Here is a 25,636-nt window from a genome sequence, read left to right as displayed (position 1 = left end):
CATATTGTTTTGCGTATGCTCGTGTCGCTTACAGTTGAAGTCCTTCTCTGATTTTATTATTGTTTGCAAGGTTGCAATGTTAGTTTGCAATATTTTAAATATTTTTGGGGTATTCTGCATGGTCCGTTATTGGAGTAGTGTCACCCGGGTGGGAGTTTTAACTCCTATTCACTGGGAATAAAAAAAAAATCATATAGCTGATGCAGAGAGACATATAGACCGGGGGAACCCCCCGCATCTCCCCACCCTCTGATTATGTATCATAACGTAACTATGTGTAAACATTATTTGGCGGTTTTTACTTGGAAAACCAGCTATATTTTTCTTGCATTCAAATAACAATGGATAAACCTGAAACGATAGAAGGATTGGAGATGAATTTCATTTACAAATAAGGTAGGAAATGTGCATACCTTTAAATCGACCCCTGCCACGGTGTTTCTTATTTGTCATCTGTGATCCCTTTTGAGTGTCCTAAAAGCCGATGGGGGGTTATCACTCAGCATACCCGGTTAAAAAAAACGGGTATCACCGCTCGCCACTGCTATATACCATACAGTTAAATTTTTACCATGGTATGCTGCAAACTGCAAGCTGTGCTGAAGATACTTGTCAAAGTCAGGCAACACATCTGTTTCATGATTTGAAACAATATCACTCATTAGAACATGCAGAAACTAAGAAATACATTTTTCTATTAAGATATTTATTTTGTTTAGTGGTCGACCGATATATCGCCTCGGCCGATATTTGGATTTTTTTTTAAATATCGGCATCGGCCGATAAGTCTTTCCGTGTGGCCAATGTTTTTCCAAATGGATTATGACACCATATAGTGCATTTATGCTTCCTCTTTAAGATGAGCCACTCAGCTTGTCAGCTGAAGCCAGCACCTGACAGACAGTAAAATTACCAATCGCCATTTACTTTCTAACGTGACGCTATGTTGTGTTACATACAATAACACTCAGGCGTGCAGCAAAGTCTTATTCAAACGTATCGTGAGACATCAGGAATTCAAACAAAAATGAAACCTTGTTTACCTCACAATCAATCAAAAATCCCGCTCCAAAAATAGCTCCAAATTAATTAAAAACCACAAGTTTAGTGGTCGACCGATATATCGCCTCGGCCGATATTTGGATTTTTTTTTAAATATCGGCATCGGCCGATAAGTCTTTCCGTGTGGCCAATGTTTTTCCAAATGGATTATGACACCATATAGTGCATTTATGCTTCCTCTTTAAGATGAGCCACTCAGCTTGTCAGCTGAAGCCAGCACCTGACAGACAGTAAAATTACCAATCGCCATTTACTTTCTAACGTGACGCTATGTTGTGTTACATACAATAACACTCAGGCGTGCAGCAAAGTCTTATTCAAACGTATCGTGAGACATCAGGAATTCAAACAAAAATGAAACCTTGTTTACCTCACAATCAATCAAAAATCCCGCGACTGACTCTTCCTCAGATATGTGCGTTGTTCTCGGGTACATCTAAACAAGACGCTTTTCCGGTGGACTCAAAAGCCGGCGCACTCCAGAATGAAAGCTGGGTCAACACAAGCTTTCTTATTAGTACATAGTAACATTATTACTATGTTAAGTAATAATAATACATTTGAATTCCTTTACAGTAAAGTAAATTTCTATTTCAAATAAATGCTGTTCTTTTGAACTTTCTATTTATCAAAGAATCATGAAGGATAATGCATCACCGGTTCCACAAAAATATTATGCAGCACAACTGCATTAACAACACTAAGGGCACTTTCACACTAGCATGTTTGGTGTGCACCCGGTTTCGATTGACGTCAGAGTTCGGTACGTTTGGCTAGTGTGAAAGCTGTCATGCGAACACGGGTGCACACCGGGGTACCGAACCAGAGACTACCTGTCCTGAAGGAGGTGGTCTGAGTTCGATTGCACTCGAACTGTGGCACAGTTCGCATGAATATGAAAGCAACACAGACTCGGGTGCGCACTTGTTCAGGAAGTACCTGCACATGCGTTTTACCCGATTACAATATATTTTCTTCAATAAAACACATAAGTGATGATAGTGTTGCTGATTTACCTTGGATTCGAGTGAGAGTGAGCCTGCAGTATATTCGCGTGTAGCAACTGCAATCAGAGCGGCAAATGAATGGTAATCCGCTGTCTCCTCAAAATAGCCATCTACATGCGCCGCACATACAGTAAAACCCATATGTTGTTTACTCTGCTGTGCATAATAGCTCCAAATTAATTAAACGCTATGTTGTGTTACATACAATAACACTCAGGCGTGCAGCAAAGTCTTATTCAAACGTATCGTGAGACATCAGGAATTCAAACAAAAATGAAACCTTGTTTACCTCACAATCAATCAAAAATCCCGCTCCAAAAATAGCTCCAAATTAATTAAAAACCACAATATATTGACCCACGTTCCGTTTTCTATCATACGTTGTGCACGTTTGTGATGACGTAAGATCAGTGGTGTATAAAGTACCTGAAAGCCATACTCAAGTAAAAGTACAGATATCTTACCAGAAAATTACTTTGGTAGAAGTTGAAAGTCACCGTTTAGGATATTACTTGAGTAAAAGTCTTAAAGTATGTGATATTCTCGTCGCTCCGGCCTGACACGGCATCAACAGTATGTGAGGGGCTTAACATTTCCGTCTCACGCTTGAGGTATTCGGCCAATCACAACGCATTGGATAGCTGGCCAATCAGAGCACACCTCGCTTTTCAGACCGATTAGTTTTGTAAAAATCGACGCGTTTCAAAAAGGCGGGGCATAGAGGAGAAACAATAATGTACAGTATGTGGAAAATAATGTGTTTTTTGAACTTTAAACAGCATAAACACATTTCATTACACCAAATATACAAAATAATGTTCTTTTTAGCAGCATCATATGACCCCTTTAATAGCATGAAGAGCAAATATTGACATGGACTGAGATAGATTTAAACTGTCTTCGATACAGACACACTCCGTGCGTGTTATTGTTTTCATGTTTAAGATAGGAGCAAGAATGAAAATTTCCCTGAATATCCAAACGATAGCAAATGTGCCTTTAATTTTTTACAACAGTTCATCAAAAAAGGTAATATTAAGTGAACATTTTACATTTTAAATGTAGCCTACATTTTAAACAGAATATTGTCATGTTTGTTATATTTTGCAATGAAATAATAGTTCCAACAAAATCCGTATCATATGGTGTGCGTCTCCAAGCAACATACAACGGTGTTTCATTAGTGAATGAATCTGCGGCTTTGAACGATTTGGAGAGTCAGTGATTAATAACCCATTCATTACTACAGCATTTTGCTATGTTACTGAATGAATGACGCGACACCTGGCTCATTAAGACAGAAATGCCCCAGGGGGTACGCCACTGTAAAAAGTTTGAGAACCACTGGCCTAGTTGATAATGTCAGATCGCACATCATTACAACAACACTTAACATATCATCGCAGAAGATATACTGTATATCGCACACCCCAGACTCGACTTGAGTGGAAAATGAATCATCCGCGCTTGTGTTCGCACATGAGCAAAGGAGTTTTAAGGAGTCTAACTTCCAAACGCCAGACTCAGCTTGATTTCTGAGTGGACTTTGCTGTTTCGATGAGCATGAACGGTATACGAGTGGAGCACTCACATGGGCTGTGAGCGACTGAGTAGAGCACACACATCGTCTCGTTTTCGTCACGTGATAAAGGTTCGTTGACGACGATATTTAGTCATAATTTTCGTTGACGAAAGCAACACTAACTGTAACGAAGTATTATTACTTCGTTACATTACACCACTGTGTAAGATGACTGCAAACACACCGGGGTTCAACAGAATCAAGAGAGCGTGAAACCAGACCAACGCTGCGGGGGGTGCCAGGAACAACCGCACTCGGGTTCGAACCACAGCAAACGAGCCCAGTGTGAAAGCCACCTAATATGCATTAACATTAATAATATTAATTAAAGGCTGCTTGTCATACTCTGCGGTTGGCTTGTCAGTATCACGATATTACAATATTGCGGTTATCGTGACAGCCCTAACACTCACCCTTTGTAGAGCTACTTATAGCTGAGGTGAACTCTTTTCATAATAGATGAACTTCATTGAACTGAATCAACACTGAAGTGACTTGAGTTTAATGATGACATTATTATCTTCTGTAGAATTTGTCTCATTTGAAGTTTGCATCGTTGATTCTGTTATTTACCCGTTTATTACTGTGAAGCAGCTTTGAAACCATCTGTCCTTTACACTGCACTAAATAAAGTTGACTTCATAAAGTTTCTTCCTTACCTCAGCCTGATCCCTTTGACCTGGCTGTGCTTCCATGGCGAAATGAACCTGTAGCATGGTGCCCTCCTCTCCCCCTGCACTTTCATCTATGGCAACGACCCTGACAGCTCCCTCTTCACCCAGCTCTCCCTGACACTCAGTCTGCATGGGCTCTTCTCCCGCTGCTCCGGCCTCAGTGCTGGTCTGCTCCATGGCCTCCGCCTCTCCCGGGACCTCAGCCACTACCACAGATCCAGCCATGGACGAAATCTCCTACATTGTGGAAAAAACACAAACAGAACGTGAGGAGGATGACAAAACATCTTAATCTAGAGCATTTATTTGCACGTCTAAGAACAGAATTCAGGCATTTGTAAAAAATTGCAAGACTAGAAGCAAAAAGTGGCTTGCACTACAGCTTATTCTGGTTTAGATGTACCCAATTAGACAGGAAAGGACTGTGTATACATGTAAAACGACTTTACTAGTAACTTTGCGAGCAAAGTAGAATATGGTATTCCTGGTAACAGGTATGTTGTCCACAGGAAATTGCATAAATCCAGCCGATCAGTTTAGAGGTGTGTTTGTACCGGTACTGATGGTCCTGGAGTGGGCGTGGCCTGTGTTACTGTGGTGATGGCTCTGCTTTGTGTTGTGGGATTGGCTGGTTCTGTAGATGATGTGGGTTCTGAGCTGGTGCCACTGTCACTCTGCCCATCACCGGCCTGCTGGGCTAAAAGGACAAACACAGATGAGTTTAATTACTAGGGATGCACTGACACTGACAGAAAAATGACATTGGTAACTGACAGCCAATAATTATTGTTAAGCAGTTGACATGATGACCAACATTACAAATCTGTACAGTTTAGCACATTTTCTTTTTATAAAATGTTCACACTGGAGTGTTAATCTAAGTAAAATAGGCATTAAGACATTTTAATGTACAGTAGAAAAGATGGATAATCTATTTAGTTCTTCTGAGAGGGTGCAAATAGGGGGAGTAATTTAGCCCTGGTATTAACAGCTTGAAATGTCTGGCTAATCAGATCAAACCTGTTAATTAAGTTGGGGAGGACAAACAAACAAAAATACATTAAAAAAAAAGAAATGCACACAAAATAATACACCTTTGGTTACATATACTTTATACACAGATGAGTGACTTCATAGTAAAGGTCTACACGGGTCCAAAAATTCGTCCAAAAATTCAAAAATACCCGAACCCGAAGAGTCCCGTAAATGTGCTACACTGAACCGACCCGGACCAGTCTATTATTTTGAAAGTTGGACCCGGGCCCGTGCAGAACCGAGAAATGTCAAAAATGTACTACCCGGAACCGACGCGGACCGTCAGTTATTTGAAAGATGGACCCGAACCCGGCCAGGAAGACACAGACCCGACCGGCACATATTCCACAGCAAATTGCTATTCCACCTTATTTCAAATTACCGACTCACACTTTTCTCATCCTAATTTTACAAGTTGAAAATTACAAAACAGCACACGCACAGCGCTGACTCACTCTGATAACGGCCGGGTGTTCTCCGAGTCCGATCGACTCGGGTATTACACACAATGTTAAACAGACCCGGGACCCGAAGTAATAGATTGGGACCTGACCCGGACCTGGCTGACCATTTAAAATATAGCCCCGAACCCGTACGGATCCCGAGTCGGGTCCCGGGTCCTCCGTGTAGACCACTACTTCATAGTATAAAACATTAACATTTTAAAGATAAAAAAAAATATGCCCATGGAGCTAAAAATAAGACGCCTTCCCTTTTAAAGGCAAATAAAAAGAAAATAATATATTTATTATTACTATCATCATTATTATTAATACTAATACAATAATAATTTAATATTTAATAATAATAAACAAAGACTTCTCTTTTACAAGCAAAAAAAAAAAAATACAATTATTACTATTATTTAATAATAAAAATACTATATATACAGAATATATAACAGATGAAAACGAGTGGATTAAAAACCTTTGCTAATTGAAACAAAAAACAATTATGCATCCCTTTAAATTGATAATACATTTATATTTTAATATCTATTTAATATATTATTATAATGTGCATATTTACAGGTGCATCCCAATAAATTAGAATGTCATGGAAAAGTTCATTTCAGTAATTCAACTCAAATTGTGAAATTCGTGTATTAAATAAATTACAATTCATTAAAAATGTTTTTTTTTATTGGTCTTATGGAGTATTCTAATTTGTTGAGATAGTGAGTTGGTGGGTTTTTGTTAAATGTGAGCCAAAATCATCACAATTAAAAGAACCAAAGACTTAAACTACTTCAGTCTGTGTGCATTGAATTTATTTAATACACGAGTTTCACAATTTGAGTTGAATTACTGAAATAAATGAACTTTTCCACGACATTCTAATTTATTGAGATGCACCTGACTAGGGGTGGGACAATATATCGATATGGCGATTTATCGTTGTCCTTCTCCATGCGATACGAGAATCGATATCTGGCGCCAAATATCGATATTTTAATTATTACAATAAGGCGCTCTATATAGATTTCCCTGCTCCCAGCGTCTAAAAATGCGTGGAAATCGCGGTCGCGCCATTTCCACCTTCTTTCCAAACCGCTCTGACCAACCATGAACCGCGTTCTCTATGAAGATGGGGAAGCACGAGGAACCGAAGGATAAACTGATTTCCAGCCACTGTATTAGCTCTACTGCGGAGCCCCTAAAGGGACATGGTGGTGGGAAAAAATCAGATTGAGTGAAAAAGTTTGGGGTGGGAGGAAAAAATATATTTCTCAGATTTTTTGCATTCTCTCGCAAAACTTTTGCGTTCCCTCGAGAAACTTTTGCGTTCTCTCGCAAAACTTTTGCATTCCCTCGCGAAACATTTGCGTTCTCTCGCGAAACTTTTGCGTTCCCTCGAGAAACGTTTGCGTTCCCTCGAGAAACGTTTGCGTTCCCTCGCAAAGATATTTGCGTTCCTTCGCAAAACTTTTGCGTTCCCTTGATTAACTTTGCGTTCCCTCGAGAAACGTTTGCGTTCTCTCGCAAAGATATTTGCGTTCCTTCGCAAAACTTTTGCGTTCTCTCACAAAACGTTTGCGTTCCCTCGAGAAACTTTTGCGTTCTCTCGCAAAGATATTTGCGTTCCCTCGCAAAACATTTGCGTTCTCTCACAAAACTTTTGCGTTCCCTCGCAAAACTTTTCAGTTCCCTCGCAAAACTTTTCAGTTCCCTCACAAAACATTTGGGTTCTCGCAAAACTTTTGCGTTCTCTCGCAAAGATATTTGCGTTCCTTCGCAAAACTTTTGCGTTCCCTTGATTAGATATTTGCGTTCCTTCGCAAAACATTTGCGTTCTCACAAAACTTTTGCGTTCCCTCGATTAACTTTGCGTTCCCTCGAGAAACTTTTGCATTCTCTCGCAAAAATATTTGCGTTCCCTCGCAAAACATTTGGGTTCTCGCAAAACTTTTGCGTTCTCTCGCAAAACCAGTTGAGGTGATAAAAAAAAAGACCAAATATGCTATAGAACTTATTAAAAATATATTCTGTGTACATGCAAGCAGATGAGCCCATATGAGCTGAATTGCATGATAAGCGTTTTCTTCCCCATAGAAAACCACGCTTAACGTGGCTTAATATAAGACGACAGTGATATAAAAAGCCCAAATTTTATATTTTATTAGAAATATACTACAGGCAATCAACACAGTAATCCATTAAGCCAGTGGTTCTCAAACCGTTTACAATGGCGTACCCCCTAGGGCATTTAGCCTAACATTCTTCTGAGTGCGTTTTAAAGGAATAGTCTCTATTTTTATACAAAACCCCTACTTAGACCACAGACACACCTTTTCCATTAAGGGACAATATTTGCCCCCTTAAATTGATTTACATGTGCATTTTTACTGTTATAGAGGCAAAGTTTTTCTAGCCTTATTAATTGTATGTCATGTTTTATGTCATATTCTTCACATTTCATTAAGTGTATTATTAATATAATAAATAAAGTAATAAATGATGGCAAAACGTAGTTATACTTGTGGATTCAAAACTAAAATCGCCTGTAGGTGGCAGCAAGTCACTGTCTAATGAGCAAGGCGAAGCATTCATTCATTCAGTAACGAAGCAAATGGTTGTAGTTATGAAAGGGTTATTAATCAGTTCCGATTATCAGTACTCTCCGAATCATTCAAAGCTGCAGATTCATTCACCAACGATTTGGTTGGAACTATTATTTCCTTGTAAAATATAACAAACAATATTGACAATATTGTGTTTAAAATGTAGGCTACATTTAAAATGTAAAATGTACACTTAATATTGCCTTTTTTGTTGAACAATATTTGCCCCCTTAAATTGATTTACATGTGCATTTTTACTGTTATAGAGGCAAAGTTTTTCAAGCCTTATTAATTGTATGTCATGCAATGGTTGTAGTTATGAAAGGGTTATTAATCAGTTCCGATTATCAGTACTCTCCGAATCACTCAAAGCTGCAGATACATTCACTAACAAAACACTGCTGTTGCTTGGAGACGCACACCAGTTATGTTGCGGATTTCGTTGGAACTATTATTTCCTTGTAAAATATGACAAACAATATTGTGTTTAAAATGTAGGCTACATTTAAAATGTAAAATGTACACTTAATATTGCCTTTTTTGTTGAACTGTTATATAAAATCAATGTCACATTTGCAGTCTTTTGGATATTCAGAGAAAATTGCATTCTCGTAGGTTTCAGAGTGAAATAAGAACGTAACAGTGCTCGCTTTATAAAATTTCTAATAATCTTTTATATGATTGAATCTTATCTATAATTTTATATTTGAATTATGCCCTACGGTAAGTGACGGAGTATTTTATGTTTCAGCGATTTGATCGCACCGGCGCCTCATGTGCACATATTCATTGCAAACGGCCTGTTCATTATTAAAATAAAACATAGAATCACCAATACAGACAAAATGTTACAGTCAATTTAAATAATCTGTATTATAGTCTGTGCCGTACAGCGTGAGCCCCAGTCCACTCAAGTGTGGCAAATTTGTTCATTATGATTTTTTTTCCCTTCGATATTGGAACGTACAAAGCCCAGTTAATTTAATAAATAATAGTTAAGCTTCTAAATACATTGCGAATATGGAAACATTTGGATTTGTGCTGAATGAGAGCGGTACGTGAGCCCATACTTTCAGTTTCACTTTAAATTAGGGTTTGGCTCGTTTATAGCTATTCTGAGCTTGTCTGCTGTCCTGTGCATAATAGGCTATATTTTATTAATAAACTGTGTACCATATTTTGGTTTTAGCCTATACCGTCTTCGTCCATTAGCCTCCCTTAAGCGTTTTCTATAGCCTAGCGGTTTTAAATGGGGGAGAAACATGGCATTATGGCTATCGGCTTTACTGATAGTAATGCTATTAATAAGGTCATTAATATTACAATTGTTATTAGTATTAATAGTATTTATTAGGCCTAATACCGAATTGGGCCTCCAGTGTCACTGTTATAGTAGCCTACATTAAGCGTTTTAGAATGTCCCAAAACCGTGCCTTAAACTATAAGCAAAGATGACTGTATTTGAACTTGGGTCCAAATTTAAAATAAAACTCTATGAACTGCTCCATTATTAACGTACGAGCTGTATGAACCACTAACTTATAAGCTGTAAAGTAAACAGTGTTTGTCCGAACTCAACTGGTTTTGCGAGGGAACGCAAATATCTTTGTAAGAGAACGCAAAAGTTTTGCGAGGGAATGCAATGGACGTTTTCACTTAGGGGTGTACTCACTTTTTTGGCCAGCGGTTTAGACATTAATGGCTGTGTGTTGAGTTATTTTGAGGGGACAGCAAATTTACACTGTTATACAAGCTGTACACTCACTACTTTACATTGTAGCAAAGTGTCATTTCTTCAGTGTTGTCACATGAAAAGATATAATAAAATATTTACAAAAATGTGATGGGTGTACTCACTTCTGTGAGATACTGTATGTTTATGGAAATGAAAACTAAAAAACTGCCACGGAACAGCTATCAGCGTGGACCATAGGCACCGATCACGTTACTGCAGAGCGCATAATCAGTCCATGAGTAACCTAACCAATCCGCTCGGATCGCAGGTGGATTTTCCTCACTAACCTTAAGTGAGAGAGTGCCACCGGCGCGTCCAGTTTTATGTCAACAAAACTGGATGCTCTCCCTCTCTCTCAGATATTGCAAGTGCGCGTTATGCAGTGGGCACCGACTGGAAGAAGCATAAATCTGCACCTATGGCATGGGCGACGAAACAAAACCTCGTCAGAGCCGTAATGCGGCGCAGAAGTGTGCAGTGTGTGTGCTTGCCGCGCGTCTACATTTGAAATAACGAACCTGAGCGCGCAGAAGAGGCGATGTGAATGGCTATTTTTTCCCTGCATGTCATGTGTGTGGGGCTCCGTTTTTATGATGAGAGGAAAGGTTGAGAAAACACTCCAGGTAAATTTTGAAATGTACCAGGTTTATATATATAGGCTATATATAAAGTTGATAAGCAGTTAAATGTGTTGGTTTACACACAAAGAAAAGTGTAAGCTTTTAATAAGTCCAAGAATAAAATGATTAATTTACTTAGCATGTTAAATTTGATTTACAGAACTTTTGTGCTGTTTTCTAACAGTTTGGTCTTGTATAAAGAGAGAAAGCTTGCACGTAACCTTTTCACAGGCATTTTGTTTTCATAGTTACAGATATCGTGATGTATCGTTATAGGATTGTCTAGCAATATATTGATTATCGCAGAATCTATGTATCATGATATTATCATATCGTGAGCCATGTATCGTGATTCGTATCGTATGGTACCCTGCGATTCCCACCCCTAATATTTACACACAAATAATGTTCAGGTGTTGTGGAGATAAATACCTGTTCCTTCTCCAGTTTCTAAGCTGCTTGTAGCTGTGGTGGCTGTGTTGGTTGTGCCGGTCTCATGAGTTTCACAGGGTGGATTGGAACACACCCTCTGAACTGTGCCGTTCTGTCCAGCACCAATAGAAGACGAGGCCTGGGTCGGCGTGTTGGTGGTGCCGGTCTCATGAGTTTCACAGGGTGGATTGGAACATACCCTCTGAACTGTGCCGTTCTGTCCAGCACCAATAGAAGACGAGGCCTGGGTCGGCGTGTTTGTGGTGCCTGTTTCATGAGTTTCACAGGGCGGATTGGAACACACCCTCTGAACTGTGCCGTTCTGTCCAGCACCAATAGAAGACGAGGCCTGGGTCGGCGTGTTTGTTGTGCCCGTTTCATGAGTTTCACAGGGCGGATTGGAACACACCCTCTGCACAATGTTGGTTTGCCCACTGTCCATACTGGAGCTTAACTGCGTAGCCGTATTGGTCGTGCCTGTCTCGTGTGTTTCACAGGGAGAATTTGAGCAGACCTGCTGGACGCCACTGGACACAGTTGAAGTGTTTGTGGTGCTCGTCTCGCTCGTTTCACTGAGAGGGCTGGAGCAAAGAGGCATCAGCGTAGAGGAGATGGCGGCTTGGCTTTTGTTGGAGCTCTGCACTGTTCCCGTAAGGTCGGAGCCCATGTTGGAGCGGGCAGTAGTGGAGGTGTTGGTGGTACCTGTGCGGAGATTCTTCGGCCGCATGGTGCCTGGTCCAGCACTGCTCTCTGAGACGGGTGTTGCTGGTTCTGAACCAGAAGCTGAAGATGTAGCTGCCGAAGATGTTGTCTTGCTGTTCACGGTTTCCATCTCTTTAGATCCCATGTTGCAGCTGGCAGTGGTGGCTGTGTTGGTGGTGCCCGTATCATGGGTCTCTGAGGGTGGGTTGGTGCAGACCTGCTGTGACCTGCCCATGTTCACAGAGGCGGTGGTTGCAGTGTTGGTGGTGCCCGTCACGTGCATCTCACAGGGAGGGTTGGAACAAATCTGTTTGGTGCCAATTTTGGCAGAAGCCGTTGTAGCCGTATTGGTCGTTCCAGTCTCATGGGTCTCACAGGGAGGGTTGGAACAAATCTTTTCGGTGCCCATTTTGGCGGAAGCCGTTGTAGCCGTGTTGGTCGTTCCAGTCTCATGGGTCTCACATGGAGGGTTGGAACAGACCAGCGTCACGGTGGTAGCACCTTCGCCAGCACCGTCACCAGCATCAGCACCAGTGGTGGAGGGCTGCTCTGAGGTGGGAGAGGCCATGATGGAGACAGGAAGATCCTGTGCAGGCTGAGCCTCAGCACCACTTGGAGTCGTGATCAGGGTTACTTGAGTAGGTTGGGCTGCCGACTAAGAGGGAAAAAAAACATTAGGAAGTATTTTAATTGTGCGTACCGAAAGGAATGAATAAATAATTGTAAATAACAATGATTTATATGAAACAATATAAAAATATTATTATTACTTATGTTCATTTATACAAATTAAAAATATATACAAACTATAAAATTAGATAATAAATTATAATTACTTCAGTAGATGCTTATTTTTTAATTAAATGTCTTTGAATGTTCATCATTACTGGATCAGAAATGCAGCTAAAAGTGACATGTAGTGAAATTCTATTACAATTTAATAAAAAATATTATTACAATTACTTAATTTAAAATATTTATTTTCTATTTGAATATATTTTAAAATGTAATTTATTCCTGTGATGCAAAGCTGAATTTTCAGCATCATTACTCCAGCCTTCAGTGACACGATTCTTTAAAAATCATTCTAATATACTGATTTGCTGCTCAAGAAACATTTCATATTATTATCAATGTTGAAAATAGTTGTGCTGCTTAATATTTTTGTGAAAATTGTGACTTTTTTTCTCACAATTCTTTGATGAATAGAAAGTTTAAAAGAACATTTAAAATAGAAATCTTCTGCAACATTATAAATGGCTGAATAATAGTATTAATTTCTTCTTCTTTTTTTTTAAGTGACTCACTTGTATTGTAGCGGTGGCGAGGTTGGTCTGGGCAGCAGATACAGTGATAGCTGTGGGATTGATCACCTGGCTGGACAATGTGGCAATGGAAGCAAGTGTGGTGACTGGAGTCACCAGGCTGGCATTAGCACTTGCCACATTGGCCCCTGCCACGCTACTCGATACAGTACCAGTTACTGTACCCAGAGTTGTGACTCCTAAAATACAGAGAGGGCATTATTAATGAGGTAATGATATCAAGAAAAAATACTTCTCTGTAATTTGCATAAAACTACACTACAGAGTTTACAATCTGAATATTCAAACCCGTGGTGCCCTTGACAACCAGTGTGGTAACAGTTGGTTTTCCAGCAGAGACAGTGCCTGGTGAAACCAGACGCACTCCACTCATAGGCACAGTGCGCAGGATAGTGCCTGGCTGTCCGGGCGCCCCCTTCAGGACCACCTGAGAGCAAATAAAATATTCATGAACCACTTAAAACACTCAATCAAAACTAGATGAGCTTAAAACGATGCATGCTTATGCCGTGACTGTGGTTTCAGAATTCAACTGGGCCTCACCTGTGTGACCCCCTGTTGTCCTGCACCTGCTGTCAGCTTTGGCACAGCTGTTATGAATTTCCCCGGAGCACCTGTGCCAGGAGTAACAACCTTAGTGGTGATAATTGTGATGGGGGACTTGACGCCAGGACTGCTAGTCAGACCTAGTAATGAGACCGGAAATAACATCAGGAAATCATGTAAGCTTGCAACGATGCATAAAAAAACTGATCTGTTAGTTAGATATAAACACGAGGTTGTGCGGTTTCACTCTTGAGTGCAAAAGTGAGATACAATTGAACTAAAATTGATATTACAAATGAGATGAACAGTCAATTGTGAGATGGACCTGTTGCTCCTTGTTGGATAGCAGACATGGGAATGGTTTTAATAATGGTGGTTCCTGGTTTGTTGGTGGTAGTTGGAGAGACTGTGCTGATTCCCAGGATAGTGGGTTTGGTGCCAGTCCCTCCTGCCTGTGTAGTTGTAATGATTGTGGTAGGCTTGCCATCAGCAGATGTAACCAGTTTCAGGATGGTACCAGCAGGCAGAGGAGTCTTTGTCTAAGAAAAACAAGAACAAAATCAACATACGCTACTTATACTGGGAAATTCACAATAAATGTTTCTGAACAGCAAATCAGAACGATTTCTAAAGAATCATGTGACACTGAAGAGTGGAATAATGGCTGCTGAAAATTCAGCTTTGCCATTACAGAAATAAATTACAACAAGTACAAGTGCAAATGACAATAAGCTACTTATTCTAGGTAATACACAATATAATTTATATTAACCCCTTAGCAGTCCTGTAAAATTTGCCTAAAAAGGCATACCCAAAGTAAATAGCCTGCTGTTCTTGAACCATTTGGAGTATATGCATGATTTTTTTGGTCTCTTTTGAAAGGTGACCCTCTGACATTTGTTCCTGAACAGAACAAACCTCAGAATCACTGTAAGTCTTACTGGTATTGAGTAATAGAACTTTGAACACACTGAAAAAGGAAGGAAACATTCCGCCTACTTTTTTTTTGTAAGCAGATGCCAGCAGATGATTATAGCTGGGAGCTATTAGCTGGAAAACACAATGGGATCACAGCATGAAGCCTTGTTGGTGGTCTGACAAAGACACTGATTGTACCTGCTGTGTTGATTGTATCTTAAAATGGTATGCATCATTCGAATCACAAGAATGTCAGCTGTCCAAAGATATGTGACATGTTTTTTTTTCTTTTTTCGAGTTGTTGTATTGGTTCCTTGCCACTGTCGACTTTGGCTTGCTTAGTTGGGGACACCTAATTTCCGACTTGATTGAACTGAACTAAGCTGAGCTGGATGATGACATCACTGAATCAATGATGAACTGACTTTAACTGGAAAATTTAGTGTTTTCTATCATCCTCTTGCATTATCGACACACTATTGTCCTGTTTAATACTGTAAAGCTGCTGTGACACAATCTGTATTGTATAAAGCGCTATATAAATAAAGGTGACTTGACTTGACTGTGTGATGAAGTTAACCCTCAAAAACATGCAGTGTACCGCGGACGTTACAGAGGAACACTAACAGGTTAAGAATACATAAGATTAGGTAAGAAATGTACATGCTTAAAATGAGCAGCAACACTGACTTGTATAAGAGTGACAGGACTGCTTCCAGCCTGCCCCGTGACTGCAGAGGTTTGTATTGGTTTGGTCTGGACAACAGACATCACCTTCCCAAGGCTGGAGATCTGAGAACAGTTAAGGTTTATTACTTAAGGATAACCAAAGTCAAATGCTTAAAAAAAAAAAAAAAAAATTGCAAACCAACATGAGGGCAATTCATGAGAGAAGTCATATAATGAATCATTAATTGTATTCCTTATGGAAAGATTATCTCATTGGTGCACTTAATATAGGTCACAGTAGAACAAAAAAGAGAACAATTTTAAAGTCTCTTCGTGCTTGGGATTGCCCATTATTACAAACTTCTTTGAATTTATGTCACTATTAACTCATTTTAAGTCCAGACAATCTGTTATTGTTTTTTTTTCCCTTACCAGAGAACCGCTGCCACCCATTGTAATGGGGCTCTTAACAAGGGTTATAGTTTTGGTGACTCCTCCGACCATGGTGGTGACGACCTGAGCCTGCTGGGCTACGGTTACTGTGCCTGATTTGTGCACAGTGATGATCGGCCGAGTCGGAGTGTTAGGAGAAGAGATGGTGGAAGTGCCGACCTGAGCAGCAGCTGTTTTCAGCATTCGGGTCGCAGGATTAGTAACCTGGAATGGAAGTAGGAACAAAGACATTAAATCACAAACAGCTACAGGACAGGAAGTGGATAATCTGGTTAATTTAAGTCCGGAAGGATGTGAGAAAGGGAAGTTGCCGAGACATTCTGTTTTTCTGTTTTATTATTTTAGAACACATTAGACAGACATTTTATCCAAAATACTTTTTGCTTACCTATAGTACAACAATTGTCTCAATCTCAATTTAATAATAATAATTATTATGAAAAAGATGCCGGTAACACTTTACAATAAGGTTCCATTAGTTAATGTTAATGTATTAATTAATATGAGCAAACAATGAACAATACATTTATTACAGTATTTAGCACTTCACACGCGTATGTATGCTCGCGGGCGCGAATTAAGAATCCCAAACGGCTGCATTCGAGTATTCAAGGCATTTTAGGACACAACATCGTCACGTAAGTAACTTTAACGAATGTTACAGTATTCACTGTAGTTGTCCGCTAGTAAAAACAGTTTTATCAGTCATTATCCGTGTATGCCATTGTTTTGCGTTTACTACAGTTCAGTGGATCAGGAGGCGCTGGCTGGTGTGACTGAGTGGAGGCGGGGCTAATTTGCATATTCATAGATCTGCGTATAGTAAATGAGGCAAGGGTGTAGAGTTACATTCAAGCTATTTTAAGGCATGAGAAAATTATTTTCACAAGAAAAAACATTGTCATTTTGATGATCAAAGATAAGTTTTAAGGGATACAAAATTTGACCACAGGGGGACTTTAATGAAAATACAGTCATTCATTGTTAGTTCATGTTAATTCACAGCACAACTTTTGATTTTAATAATGCATAAGTAAATGTTGAAATTAACTAAGGTTAATAAACGCTGTAGAAGTATTTTTCATGCTTAGTTCATGTTCACTGAAGTAGTTAACTAATGTTAATTAATGAACCTTATTGTAAAGTGTTACCAAGATGCCTAATGCCTGAATGGTTCTCGGACAGAATAAGCTGGAGATCTTACATTGTTTAGTCAAAGGTCTTGTTATGCAAGACGACACTTACCATTATGGGTGAAGCTACTTTGACAGTAGCTGGCAGAGTTGTGGATCCAGGAGTCACAGCGACGGTTTTCACGATGGTAGCCCCGGCTGGAACATTTAGCACAGTGGAAGAGGGTGGGATCTTCTGTGTGGCAGCTGCAGCTGCAGCCAAAGCAGCCATGCCACTCATCTGAGGGCTGCTGCCAATTGGCTAGAGACCAAAACAGTGTTCCAAAGGGTTTAAATGCAAATTCAACATGGGAAACTAACATTTGAGACAGGGCTGAACGATTGGGGGTAAAAAAAATTGAATTTATATTTTATACAGTATATGATAAAAATTTTGATTTTGATTTTTAAACTCCAGGTTTGCCGTGTTTGTTTGTAGGCCTGCACAATTTGGCCAAAGATATTGTGGCTTTATATCAATACAACAACAACCACAACAACAATAATAATAATAATAGTTGTTGTTTATTAATAAATTATTTGTAAATAATAAAATGTAATAAATATTCAAATTAATACATTAAAAATGCATTTAATATATAATAAAATGCTATTATTATTATTATTACTACTACTAACAACAATAAAATTAATATAATAATTTCATTATTTATTAAATTTTGTTTATAAAAAACGATTATTAATTATTTACATAAAATGTAATAAACTACTAAAAATAATGTTTTTATTACAAAAAATTAAATATTGAATATTACTATTGTAATATTTTACTGTAAAATTACAAAATTAACAATTAATATCCTCATTTTCACACTGGATCATGAGATTGCATGTGTGTAAAAGAACATTGCTGCACTTCACTCTAAAACCAGCAGTGCATATACTCATTTAATAAAAAAAAATAAATTAATAAAAAAAATCGCAGTCTTGTTTGATTATCACAATAAGTCAAATCGCATTTTCACTTTTATTTAAAGTAATTGTCCAGCCCTAATTTAAGATTTACACTGATATTGATTATCTACATACCGTCCCCTGGGTACTCTGTGCAGGGACAACCATGCGGACACCTGCAGGAAGTGATGTAACTGTGACTGGGGATTTTCCTCCTGGAGTGGCCTGACGCAAGGTAACGACTGACGTCCCAGGGGAAGAATGAGGCACTGCCACTTTAAGAATAGCTGGGAATGAAAAGAATAAGTTGGGTTAGGTAACGTCACAATTATTAATATTATTCTTTACAGAAACTGCAGTCTGCCGATTGCAAAAACCACAAAGTCATTTGTACCTGGTCCACGGTGTGAGGCTGCAAGCGGGCTGCTTGGCATGGCGATGGTGGGGGAAGGAACTCGTGGCACCATTGTGACCCCAGACAGGGGCAAGCTCTGAGCTGCAGGAGCGGCAGCAGCGAGTACCGGACTCTTAGGCGAGTTGACGGGTACAGACAGGGTGGGGTTGACCGTTGGTGATGTGGCAGCTGTTGCAGCAGGGATGTCGTATTTCTGCAGCTGCAGCAGGTAAGTGTCAGCAGTAGGCACTGCCCCCCAGCTCACCTCCAGAGAGTTGGTGTTGGCACGGACCAGCTGCACACGTGATGGAGGCTGAGGACGATCTGTTAGTGAAAGGCGAGATTTTAAACACTGTCTGAAATAATAGTATTATGATTAAGTGTAATAATTTGTTTGTTGATAATTTAGCACCATGCCAGGTACTACAGCCATATTCATGCTGGAAAACTAGTGAAAAATAGAAAAGGTAAATATTCTAAACTTTATATAAACAACAAAACTTGCGGTGTAGATACTATAGTTCCAGCGTTTTTCAAAAAACGCAGATTGGGCTTGTCATTTTCTGAGGATGTAAGTATTTGTAATGGGTTAAGTGTATTAAAGGGGTCATAGTATGCCCATTTTCCACAAGTTGATATGATTCTTTAGGGTCTTCATGAAAAGTCTGTAACATAGTTTGGTTAAAATTTCTCAATGGTAGTGTAAAAACACCTTTTTTTACCCTGTCAAAAACAGCTCTTTTCGGATCAAGCCATTTTTGTAGCATTTTCGTTTAGATGTTAATGAGCTCTGCTGACCCCGCCCCTCTCTTCCGAGCCGCTCTCAGAGAGACTGTTTACTTTAGCTGCATTCATCGTGAAACTTGCTAATTAGCACATTATTAGGAAAGGCGATTTGCAAAGATTCATTACAAAACATTATACTCACTTCTTCTGTAGATGAGGCTGGATCATGAATGATTCGTGCGAACATAGACGCATTTTATGTAGATCGGGGGCGCATTCCCTTCTGAAACAAACGTAATCCACTGCGAGTTCAGCGGCTCAGATGTCGGAAGTAAATGACGACTGCTATGCTCATTATTACATCCAACAACAGAACACCTCAATCGCTTGTTAGGAGTCATTTTTGTCTACATCTGCTCCGGCGGTGAAACAATGGCGGACTGATGACAGCTCACTCAGGGCGGAGCTAAGGTAAGACGCCAGTCCAGTCTGTGCTGAAACGCTACTTAGGAGTTATTTTTGTCTACATCTGCGCCGGCGGTGAAACAATGGCGGACTGATGACAGCTCACTCAGGGCGGGTCTAAGGTAAGACACCAGTCCAGTCTGTGCTGAAACGCTACTGTCAATTAGGCCTGTCACGATAACAACCTTTTGCTGTGCGATATATTGCCCCACAAATAATTGCGATAAGCGATATTTCATTTTAAAGACCATTTTATGCCACTGAATATATAATCATAATGTAACAGCATAATGCAAGAAGGCCTACACTTCCAAATGACAACAAACATTTCATTTTTAAGAATAATTAGATCATGGAAATAAATATCAAAATATTAGATACCTTAAAAAACTTGAATAAATAGTAAATAAACATTTTCTAACGAAAAGTGCAAAGTAAATTAAGGGTGCACACTATTGCTGAAAAACACAATCACTACTGAGCAGTCAGATGTCCGTACGCACAGAGGCACAGATCCCTAAACAAGACCATATCTGCAGATGAAACTTTTTTGTAGAAGTATTTTTTAAATTTGAACGAGCACCTCATGACTACACCACGTTATGTACGAGAAGCTGCAAAAGACACAAGCGCAAGTGGAATGTACAAAACATGGTGACATTAATTTTTAAGTAAATATAATGGGCGATATATTGAGTCACCAAAAATGATTGAGGTCATGTACATATATTGCGCGATAAGTCGATATATTGCTTATTGTGACAGGCCTACTGTCAATCAAACTATCGTGGGAGTGGCCTGTCTGTGTGACGTCACACAGACAGGCATCGGAGATCGGCTCGATTTGAGAAAGGGGAAAACATTTAACCAGATTAAAAAAAAAAAAACACTGGGTGGATTTTTATCATTATAGGGTGGTTGTGTACACATACTGCCAACACACATTTCAGTTCAAACAACTTGTAAAAGTGCATGTAGCATCCTATGACCCCTTTAAAGCTTCTTTTACACTGAGGTATCAGTTCAACTCACCTGTTTCCAAATACCACAGATCTTTGCAGCAAACTTGGTTGTTCCAGGCTTTGCGGTAGCCGTCTCTTCCACTCCAGACGTACAGCCTATTGTTTATAGCCACAGTGCAGTGTCCAGCTCTGGCCCTTGGGATATTATCCTCGAGCGTGTCCATCAAGATGGTCTCCCAAGACATTGAGTCTGAAGGAAATAAAGGTTAAGATCAGCAGTGTTAAACATATAAGCTCTGTTCTGAAACCTAATGAGCTATGAATGGAGGCAGCATTTTAAGGGATAAGAGGCTGTTCTCTTTTAAAGACCATTGGCTTCTTTGTTTAACCTACCTAGATTTAAGCAGGCCAGTGTGTTAGTGCACTTCCATTCCTTCTCGTGTGTCGCAACTTTGACATCATCCATGACCAGAGGAACCCAGCCACCAAACACAAACATCCTAGGAAAATATGAGACCAAAGTTAGTCAAATCCAAACTAACTAGACAACTAATTAGGTCAACATGGTTCAACATTTTATTTTTGTGATTACTATAAAATTAAAAACTGTGGGGCTGTCTTTAATTTTATCCACTTCCAAAAAGGAAACCTGTTTCAGAGATGTGCAAGCTTTACATTTGATAAAAGATCAAGACAAAGATTTGTTTTAGTGGTAAACCAATACAGATTTTTTTTTGATGGCTGACGCAGACACCGATATTCAATATAAACCCGATAATAGATATAACACGCTTTTTAGCTACATTTAGGTACACTATGTAGTTAGCATTTAGCTAATTGTGCTATTTATTTAAAGATAATAAATAATATGCTGCAATTAAATGTTTATTTTCCATAATATTTATGAAATTAAAAATAATGAATTTACAAATAAAGTAATTGTTAAAAACACATTTTTATGCAGGAAACAACTTCATAGCTCACAACAGCTGGATTCGCTAAAGTTTGCAAGGTTTGTGGAATTAAATATTTACTGGATATTCAAAGACTTGTTTAAATGCTTTAAATGTGCATTTGCTAAATGCTGACACTATATTTGAAAGTATTACACCACTAGCTTTACTAATATTAATTAGTAACATTATTATACATTACTAATAACAAAAAGGTAAACATTATAATACTTTTTCCATACACAGTTTGCTTTAATTTAATCATTTAATAGACTCATAAGCAAAGGCAGTAAACTATTGAAGACTGAGAATGGGAGCTCCTTTGCATCTGAGATCAGGTGCAGTTTCAGCACAGTCAAAATAAAAGTCCAGCTTCTGACACTCATCAGCCAAACAGGAAAAATTCAAATGCCAAATATCGTAAAGGTCAACTACTAATTTGTTTCTGTGGAATAACATGGACAACAAGACTAGGAATGCATGCTGAAGTAACTCTGAAACTCTGAAAGTCATGCCAACTAAATCTTCACAAAATAAGGCAGTGCTGGTTTCTCATCAATTTCCAATCTTGAAGACAGTCAATGTTTAAATAAACACTGTATGTTTAAACAAGCTTGAGAAAGTTATAACTTACTTGTTGGTTATAGTGGTGGCAGAGTGGAGACTGCGGGGCAAAGGTGCCGCACCACTTATGGCAGGTTTGTTCCAGGTTAATGTATCTACAAAACAAAGCACACGGTTAACGCATGTTATTCAATGTTATAGCATGGACATTTCTTGAACAAATATTTTAAGCCAATACTTTCTCTCACCTATGTCTAAAGTCCAGAGGTCTCCAAGACGGCAGCCACTCATGCCGCCATAGATGATGAGACGAGACTTTTTGGATGTTTTCTCTGTGTAGACAACAGCAGTGTGGCTCTCACGAGGAGGGGGAAGCACACCGTATGTAATGGGGATGTCCCAGCCTGCTACGTTAGACCCCGGGCGAAGCTCGAGGGTGTAGAGGTCATTCAGGTATCTGAGGTACAAATGGAGAAACAATTTAATTGCGGATCGGCTGCTCAAACATTTAAGAATTAGTTTGAGCATAAACAGGCTTTTACCTGGGAATATTGTTTTTGGGATCCTCACTGTCATTTGCCAATCCACCAAACAAATAGCATTTGTTTCCAACCAGGGAAAAGCTGTGGCCCAGGCGAGGACATGGCGGTGGGCCATTCTTGGGGGCTTTGGGCTTCAAACGTTTCCACTCCCATCTACTGGCCTGTTTAAAGTATTTGACAGAAATTAATGAATTATTACATACGTTAGGGCTGATACTATAAAAAAAAAAAACAGTCAACCTTAAAGTGCCCCTATTATGCCCTTTTTAAGGTTCCTAATATTGTTTTGGGAGTCTCCTACAATAGAATTACATGCATGCAAGGTCAAACAACACTTTTTTTCTCTCAAAATATGCATTTAATATCACCTCATTTTCCAGTGATTCTCAAACGATTCGTTCGAAGCAGTTCTAAGATGCAGTCTCTCTAAACCCCTCCTTTCTGTGAGCCTACTCTGCTCTGATTGGTCAGATGGCCCAGTCGGTTGTGATTGGTCTACTGCGTACAGCCAGTGTCTGAAACAATACGCCCATTGCCATAGTTCCATATTTTGAACGCTCGATAGAAAATAAACATCTATTATTTATCAAAATTACAGGTTGTGATTCAGTGGAGCCAGCTGGTCCAAATAAACCATCTTTCAAGAGCAAGCGTTTTGTGAATCCCGCGTTGAACTCCCCGAGATTAGAGAAGCAGTCGTCAGTACAATGACCTGTTTGTGGGCGGGGTCAAGTTTTCACGGCCGGCCAACGTAGAGCATTATGCAAATGTGTTACCCCGTGATGTGTAGCCATCACGGAAGTAGGATTTGAATTACTAACGACTCGTTTAGGCTATACAGAGTCAACTCTTAATTTTGGGAGACGATAACTTTATTTATCGTGGACTTTCAGCTTTATAACTTTGCAGTTCGTTTACATTCACATTAGGGCTGGACGATATGGCCAAAATTTATAACACGATATATTTCTTAATTTCAGTCGATACGATATAATTCCGATATCGATATATGAACACTACTAAAAAAAGCCTTGTAAAAACGGCCAAGAACGCCCACAACAGATGTCTGTGCATACAAACTTATGAAAAATTTATTTGCCTATGACACCTCATATAAAACCATATAATATTTAAATTATATATGTATAAAAAAACAGCACAAATAAATTAATATTCACCTTTTATTTGTATTTAGCCTTCATACAAACAAGAAATGTGAAATCACTGTCAAATAATCGTCTCAGACTCACTTAATTAATATTAATATCTTTAACTTCAAACTAGGCTAACATACACTACCAGTCAAAAGTTTTTGAACAGTAAGATTTTTAATGTTTTTAAAGAAGTGTCAAAAAAAGAAATCATACTGACTCCAAGCTTTTGAATGGAATAGTGTATAATGTTACAAAAGCTTTTTATTTCAGCATTTTTATATTCATATTTTATAAATGCTGATCTTTGTATCTTTCCATTCCTCAAAGAATCCTGAAAAAAAAAAGTACTCAACTGTTTTAAATATTGATAATCAGCAAAACAGCATATTAGAATGATTTCTGGATCATGTGACACTGAAGACTGGAGTAATGATGCTGAAAATTCAGCTTTGATCACAGGAATAAATTACATTTTTAAATATATTCAAATAGAAAGTAGTTATTTTAAATAGTAAAAATATTTCAAAATGTTACTGTTTTTGCTGTACTTTGGATCAAATAAATGCAGCCTTGGTGAGCAGAAGAGAATTCTTAAAAAAAATAAAAAAAATAAAAATCTTACTGTTCAAAAACTTTTGACTGGTAGTGTAGGCTGATTATTCTTATAGATTGAAACAAATGTGCTTCAGCCAGTATAAAGAGTATGAAAAGTGCTGTGAGTTGCTGCAGAAAAAAAAAAATAGCAACAAAAACATGCTGCTGGAGGCGGCTTATTGAAAATGCAATCTGATTGTCTGCCAGCAGGAGTCAAACGCCACAAATAAATTAATGCATGGGAAACACTGGTAATGTATATCGAAATATCGGAAATGTGTTTAAAAATCATATCACCTTTATTGAAAAAAATTATATCGCGATACATATTGATATTGAATTATTGTCCAGCCCCAATTCACATACAGCTACATTACACACTGCATGAAAGGCAATAATGGCATAATAGGGGCACTTTAAAGATAATGCTGACAGACTTACCTGTAGTTCATAAAGATCATTGCTGTACTTTCCATACTCAACCATGCCCCCGAACACAAGGAGTCTGGTGCCATCGCACACAAATCCATATGCGGCACAGCCGGGAGGAATGTCACCCCGGACAGCAGGAATAAACCACTGATTGGTGGCTGTTGAGAAACATATAGTTGTGTCATTGTGGTTTTGATGAATAAAGCTCTTTCTGTGCTGTGTTGCAATGCACCATGTTCTTTTATTCTGTGCAGAACAAGGTTGTTATAGTTAACTAGAAGCATAAAAATATGATGTTGCTTGAAATTACTAAAATATAGAATAAGACTTTAAAAAACACTTAAAACTTATTTTAATTCAGGTATTTGCCAAGGCAACATTTCTTGTTTTCATTTAGTTTAACTTGATGTACTAAGTGAAATATAAATATATAAAATAAACTAGTTCTATTTTTTTACATATTTACTAATTAATTGATAGCAACTTCTTGAGTCTGTAACTAGAGATGCACCGATCGATCGGCCAGGGATCGGAATTGGACGATTTTCCTCATGATCGGCCCGGATCGTTGACCGGCCGGTCAGTCTCACTTCTCCGATTCCGAGCCGATTTGTTACCAGCGGCACAGGCAATAACGTCAGCCGCGCATTCTTCTCTCATTAAAAAAAAAAAAAAAAAACTTTTAGATAAACATTTGTACTTTTGATAGCAACTTCTTGAGTCTGTAACTAGAGATGCACCGATCGATCGGCCAGGGATCGGAATTGGACGATTTTCCTCATGATCGGCCCGGATCGTTGACCGGCCGGTCAGTCTCACTTCTCCGATTCCGAGCCGATTTGTTACCAGCGGCACAGGCAATAACGTCAGCCGCGCATTCTTCTCTCCGACGACCCCTTCTCTCTCACACACGTCTCATTCGCTCCGGTTAAATAGTGCTTG

At 39.0% G+C, this 25,636-nt stretch overlaps 1 protein-coding gene across 4 annotated transcripts in view; it reads right to left on the bottom strand.

The window, feature by feature from the left end:
- LOC107727414 (host cell factor 1-like) overlaps window positions 1–25,636 on the bottom strand; it is a 44,279-nt gene that overhangs the window by 9,166 nt on the left and 9,477 nt on the right. For 2 of the 4 annotated variants that reach the window (XM_016537277.1, XM_016537278.1), the window contains 19 exons: window positions 24,704–24,852; window positions 22,515–22,675; window positions 22,221–22,429; window positions 22,043–22,127; window positions 20,849–20,955; window positions 20,526–20,705; window positions 18,303–18,626; window positions 18,044–18,195; window positions 17,067–17,255; window positions 15,801–16,025; window positions 15,390–15,491; window positions 14,781–14,831; window positions 14,107–14,320; window positions 13,779–13,921; window positions 13,524–13,662; window positions 13,218–13,414; window positions 11,209–12,565; window positions 4,880–5,022; window positions 4,311–4,562 (listed from right to left, as the gene is read on the bottom strand). In XM_016537277.1, the coding sequence (XP_016392763.1) occupies window positions 4,311–4,562; window positions 4,880–5,022; window positions 11,209–12,565; window positions 13,218–13,414; window positions 13,524–13,662; window positions 13,779–13,921; window positions 14,107–14,320; window positions 14,781–14,831; window positions 15,390–15,491; window positions 15,801–16,025; window positions 17,067–17,255; window positions 18,044–18,195; window positions 18,303–18,626; window positions 20,526–20,705; window positions 20,849–20,955; window positions 22,043–22,127; window positions 22,221–22,429; window positions 22,515–22,675; window positions 24,704–24,852 (4,379 nt within the window). The remainder of the gene's footprint in view (window positions 1–4,310; window positions 4,563–4,879; window positions 5,023–11,208; window positions 12,566–13,217; window positions 13,415–13,523; window positions 13,663–13,778; window positions 13,922–14,106; window positions 14,321–14,780; window positions 14,832–15,389; window positions 15,492–15,800; window positions 16,026–17,066; window positions 17,256–18,043; window positions 18,196–18,302; window positions 18,627–20,525; window positions 20,706–20,848; window positions 20,956–22,042; window positions 22,128–22,220; window positions 22,430–22,514; window positions 22,676–24,703; window positions 24,853–25,636) is intronic. The other 2 variants (XM_016537280.1, XM_016537279.1) reach the window with 2 other exon arrangements.

This window comes from Sinocyclocheilus rhinocerous, unplaced genomic scaffold (genome assembly GCF_001515625.1).
Source record: "Sinocyclocheilus rhinocerous isolate Xijiao unplaced genomic scaffold, SAMN03320098_v1.1 scaffold487, whole genome shotgun sequence".
Classification (NCBI taxonomy): Eukaryota; Metazoa; Chordata; class Actinopteri; order Cypriniformes; family Cyprinidae; genus Sinocyclocheilus; species Sinocyclocheilus rhinocerous.
Note: the sequence above shows the minus strand (reverse complement) of the source record. Positions and strands in the feature narration are given on the sequence as shown.